General features: G+C 51.1%; 1 protein-coding gene across 3 annotated transcripts in view; it reads right to left on the bottom strand.

Moving 5' to 3' along the window:
* Positions 1 to 3,456: 3,456 nt before the first annotated feature.
* Positions 3,457 to 5,139, bottom strand: part of Armh3 (armadillo like helical domain containing 3) — a 260,564-nt gene continuing 258,881 nt past the window's right edge. For all 3 annotated transcript variants that reach the window (XM_045136186.1, XM_045136180.1, XM_045136191.1), the window contains one exon: positions 3,457 to 4,275. In XM_045136186.1, the coding sequence (XP_044992121.1) occupies positions 4,183 to 4,275 (93 nt within the window). In that variant the 3' untranslated portion in view covers positions 3,457 to 4,182. The remainder of the gene's footprint in view (positions 4,276 to 5,139) is intronic.

The following is a 5,139-nucleotide window of genomic DNA, read 5'->3' as shown; positions in this document are numbered from 1 at the left end:
GCCCCCTCCCCGCGGCTGTCACTGCCGCCTCCCCCCCTTGGCGCTGCCCGGATTGGCTCCCCCTACCCCCGCCCCCCACCCTCCGCAGCTCGGAGGAGGCACCCGGTGAAGGGGTGAACTGCAAAGTGCGGGGAGAGACTAGTTCTCCAGCACTAAAGCCACTAAGCTACCCACTAAACCGTGGGCTTGCGGGGGCGAGGGAGAGTACTCGGACAGTAGCAGGACCCCACTGTGAGGAAACCCCACCCCCGATTTTCAGACACCCCTTCCCCACCATCAGTATTGCCTGGCCAAACCAGAACGTGGGGTATATCGAGTCTCTGGTTCTTCCTGCCGTGTTTGCAGCCACTGCCACCCTGCTTCATACGGGATGGGAACTCAACCAGCCTCTCATACGGGTTCACTGCTGGCCAATGGACACTTGGGTCTCTTTTCAAGTTCCAAAAGGACTCCCAACTCTCCAGGGCCTCCTCTGGGTCCCCCTCAGTTTCAGCATGCCTTCCTCCAGATTTAATGACATCCTCCCCACCGAGGCCAGCAGAAGGTAGTGTCCCAGGTCAGTTTCTGACCTGGCTGTTGCCTGCCTTTTGTTCTCTCAGCTTTTTTTTTTTTTTTCAATGTAGGGTCTCACTGTACCCAGGCTGACCTGGAATTCACTATGTAGTCCCAGGGTGGCCTTGAACTCACAGTTATCCTCCTACCTCTGCCTCCCCAGTGCTGGGATCAAAGGTGTGTGCCACCACGCCTGGTCTCTCTCAACTTTTCTGCCCTTTTCGCTTTTGTACCTGCTCTGTCTAGACTACGGAAAGGTTTGGGCATTCAGATATCTGAGAGCAGAGAGGGAAAGAATGCCTCATCTAGAAGTGTCACTTTCCCTTAAACCTAGCTCCCTTTCTGAAGGTAGGGCAGCACAGAGCAGAGCTTCTTCAGTTTCATGGGCCTGGTAGTCTCCAGGAGTGGCCCTGGACACCAAAAGCCACAGCTCAAGTAACCCGAACACACTTACTCTCCTCGTTTGACTTAATTTCCAAACACTTGGGTTCAATCAACTCAGCAGAAATTGTGGTGGAGTGCTTGTAAAAGAAGGACACTGCAGCCACTGTAGGAAGGACGGTCTCCAGGAATAAGTCCTGGCCCCTGTCTCTGCAGAGCTGGCAGAGGGCTGGGTATGCACAGAGCATGGGCAGCTCCTTTCCATGCTGATTTCTGGGACAGGATAGGAACTCCTGTTTGGAGTTCTTGGAATAGGTTTGTGTGAAGAAACCAGCCAAGAGATGGGCCTATACTTAGTGCCCACATCCTAGAGCTGCCCTTGTTCCCTTTATAGGAAAGGCTGGCAGGAATCCAGAAAGAGCCCAAAAGACTGGCTGGCTTCAATACCACTAAGTTTAGAGAACTCAGGCCAGGCACGGTGGCACATGCCTTTAATCCCAGCACTTGGGAGGCAGAGCTAGGGGAATCACTGTAAATTCAAGCCTAAGACTACAGTGAATTTCAGGTCACAATGCGCTAGAGTGAGACCCTACCTCAAAACAAAACAAAACAAAACCTCTGGAGAACTCTCTTCTGCGTTCTTCCACCCAGAGGTCAAGGGAGGACACTCTGAATCCCACCGGCTTCCATTAGGTCCCAAGAGGACAAGAGCCTTTAAAAGGGGTCTCAGGTGGGAGAGGTGGCTTAGCGGTTAAGGTGCTTGTGTGCCAAAGGACCTTGGTTTGATTCCCCAGGTCCCGCGTAAGCCAGATGCACAAGGTGGCTCATGAGTCTGGAGTTCATTTGCAGTGACTGGAGGCCCTGGTGCACCCATTCTCTCTCTCTCTCTCTCTCTCTCTCTCCCTCAAATAAATAAATTAATAATAAAATATTTAAAGCCAGGTGTGGTGGCACACATGTTTAATCCCAGCACTTGGGAGATAACGGTAGGAGGATTACTATGAGTTCAAGGCCACCCTGAGACTACATGGTGAATTCCAGGTCAGCCTGGGCTAGGGCAAGACTCTACTTCGAAAAACCATAAATAAATAAATAAAATATTTAAAGAGGGGTCTCCTTACTAGAATGGGACTAGCACCTGGGCAATTACCTTAAAGAGAAGAAGGTGGGAGGGGAGACATTAAAAGATAAACCCACACAAATCAATTATTTTTTTGGAGGGGTTTCAAGATTGAGTATCACTCGAGGCCAGGCTGACCTGGAATTCACTGAGTAGTCTCAGGGTGACCTCAAACTCACAGTGAGCCTCCTACGCTGCCTCCCAAGTGCTGGGATTAAAGGTGTGTGCCAAGATGCCTGTCTAAAATTTTTTCTTTGAGGTAGGGTCTCCCTCCAGCCCAGGCTGACCTGAAATTCACTATGTAGTCTCAGGGTGGCCTCAAATTCACAGCAATCCTCCTGCCTCTGACTCCCTAGTACTGGGATTAAAGGCAGGTTCCACCAAGCCTGGCACAAATCAATTTTTAAAAACATTTTATTTATTTATTTATTTGAGAGCAAGACCAAGAGAGAGAGAGAAAATGGGCATGCCAGGGCCTCCAGCCACTGCAAATGAACTCCAGATGCGTGCACTCCCTTGCGCATCTGGCTTACGTGGGTCCTAGGGAGTTGAACCTGGCTGGGTCCTTTGGCTTTGCAGGCAAGCACCTTAACCTCTAAGCCATTTCTCCAGCCCCACAAATCAATTTTTAATAGCTTCAATTTGCCACCAGCTCCAGATCCAGCTACTATGGGGTTTATCACCGTGGCAAATACTAAATGTCCTGTGTTAAGAGATACATGGTGCTGTCAGTGACCTGGCCTGTGATAGCTTAAGAACCTACATCATGATGGCAGTAATGGCTTCTCTAGAGCTAGCATACTTGTTGCTCAACCAGAATTCTGGGACTCATGGAGAGTAAGGAACCCAACAGACTGAAGCTAAATGAGTCTTGGGAAGTCCCAGACCTGCCTTCTCCTACATCTGCTGGGTTCCTGCTCTACCTCAGATTCTGCTGGGCTGCTTGCTCTCTGCCATCCTGGGGCTGTAGAAAGGGGTGGGGATCTTAAAACAGAAGCTATTTCAGGAGCAGCTGTGGAGAATGCAAAGCCCGCCATGGTCCTGGAGAAGCTAACCAAAGGAAGAATCCACAGGCCAACTTCCCAAAGGTCAGGACATGTGGCCCAGACCCTTGCTACAGAATGGCCAGACAAGATGGAGGCATGACAGAGGCACCAGGCATGATGCTCACCTGGCCTCTTTCAGATGAAGGGCACCCTGCCCCCAGCAGGCTCTCTCCCTCCAGCACCAGACCACAGCAGGAACAGATGCCTCTCCAGAGGAAATTCTTAGGCAGGCTGGATGTAAACAACAGCAGGGTGAGGGGGTGGAACACGTGGACGGAGCTCAGCAGAAGCTCCCACTGGAAGGGTGGCTGGGAAGGGGGAAAGCTGCAGGAGAGTGAACCAGCCAAAGTAGGCACCTTGAGGGCTCCAGAAAACCTGTCAAGGTTTATTTCACACATACCCTTAAGACAGCTTAAAACAGACTAAAAACGAAAGGCTAAGGTTGTGGGCCTATTGTGCTGAGGAGTCAGTGGTTGGCGGCAAGGGAAAGCCAACAGGTACTTCTGGTGCCAAAACGAAAATTCAGAAAGCAGTGGTCGGACCGCAGAGCACCTGGCACATTCCAATTTCAACTTCTCAGAGGCATCCACTTTGATTTAGAGAGCAGAAAAATGGTATCCATTCCGGACCTACCCTCAACCAGAGCTAAGGGTGCTAAGGACTAGACACAGTACAGTGGGGGCAGTAGACACAGCCTAGCTCTGTCCTAGGTCCAAAGAAATAGGATGTGTGGTTCCAGCAATATCTGAAAACTAATGTGTTTTCAGAAGCCAAGACAAGCCATTGGCCATCAGAATGATGAGGCTTGCCCCACCAGTTTGTAATCTCCATGGGATGTCTGAGGCAGTGTCCAAGGAGCTGAACCTGAAATCCCATACTCTTTGCCCACCAATTCTTCCCCAAATAAGATCATCCTGGGTTGGCCCCTGCTGTCCAAGCTCCACAGAAGTACGGCCTTCACCAAGAGACTCCTGTCATGTCTCCTTCTTCCCCGTCTTGGAGGCAGTCCCCACTCCCTGCGCTCCCCTCCAGCCCAGGGGCCTCATGGGTAAGGGCAGTCAGTGGCTGTCAGGTGGTGTGGCCTCAGGAGATAGTGGAGAACTCCTTTAGCAGGACCTCCTGGCTGAGTGTGTGGAAGGCCAGATTCCTTCGGACGTTGGTGCTAATGGATCGAACCTGGGAAAAGGGTGAGGGGAGGTAGAGAGCACAGGCAGAGAGGAAAGAAGAGGGCCTGTCACACACAGCAGAGCGCAGTGCCTGAGGCACAGGGCCAAGCTGAAGTGCTGCCTGTGCTGGTAGGGGAAAGACCCGTGAAAAAGGGTTAACAGCCAAATTCTCAACTATGAAAGGATTCTGTAAGAAATTTAGCAGACTCTACTAAAGAGGCTTGTCCCTAGGAAGTAAGTGCGCCTACTTTAACAAATCAAGGAGGCAGGGAGGATAAAAAGAGTGCATCTGCCTTGGGCCCCAAAGTCCAGGGAAGTTTCCTTCACTTTCTGCTTGGCTATAGGAAAAGTAATGAAGTCATCAGGCAGGAAGCAGAAGGCACAGCAGCATGGCAAACAGCAGGCACCTCAAGCTCATTAGCTCCCAACTGGACCAGACAGTGCTTTGTTCCCCTGTGCCAGAGGTGGACAGGAGAAGGAAGGTAGAGGTAGGCAGTGTCAGTGGACCTCAAGACACAGCTCCTGCTGGGTGTGCAGACTGACACTCATAATCCCAGCACGTGACAGGCTGAGACAGGAGGACTGCTGCAAACTACAGGCCAGACTTAGGCTAAAGATTGAGTCCCTGTCTCAAAAAAAAAAAAAAAAAAAAACCAGGCTAAGTATGGTGGCTCACATCTTTAATCCCAGAACTCAGGAGGCACAGGTAGGAGGACTGCTCTGAGTTCAAGGCCACCCTGAGACTGCATAGTAAAGTCCAGGTCAGCCTGGGCTAGAGCAAAACCCTACCTCAAAAAACAAAGCAAACAGGCTGGGTGTGGTGGCACATGCCTTTAATCCCAGCACTTGGGATGCAGAGGTAAAATCACCTTGA

The sequence above is a fragment of the Jaculus jaculus genome, chromosome 1, assembly GCF_020740685.1.
Source record: "Jaculus jaculus isolate mJacJac1 chromosome 1, mJacJac1.mat.Y.cur, whole genome shotgun sequence".
Lineage (NCBI taxonomy): Eukaryota > Metazoa > Chordata > Mammalia > Rodentia > Dipodidae > Jaculus > Jaculus jaculus.
The sequence above is the reverse complement of the archived record's forward strand: the minus strand, read 5'-3'. Positions and strand labels throughout refer to the sequence as shown.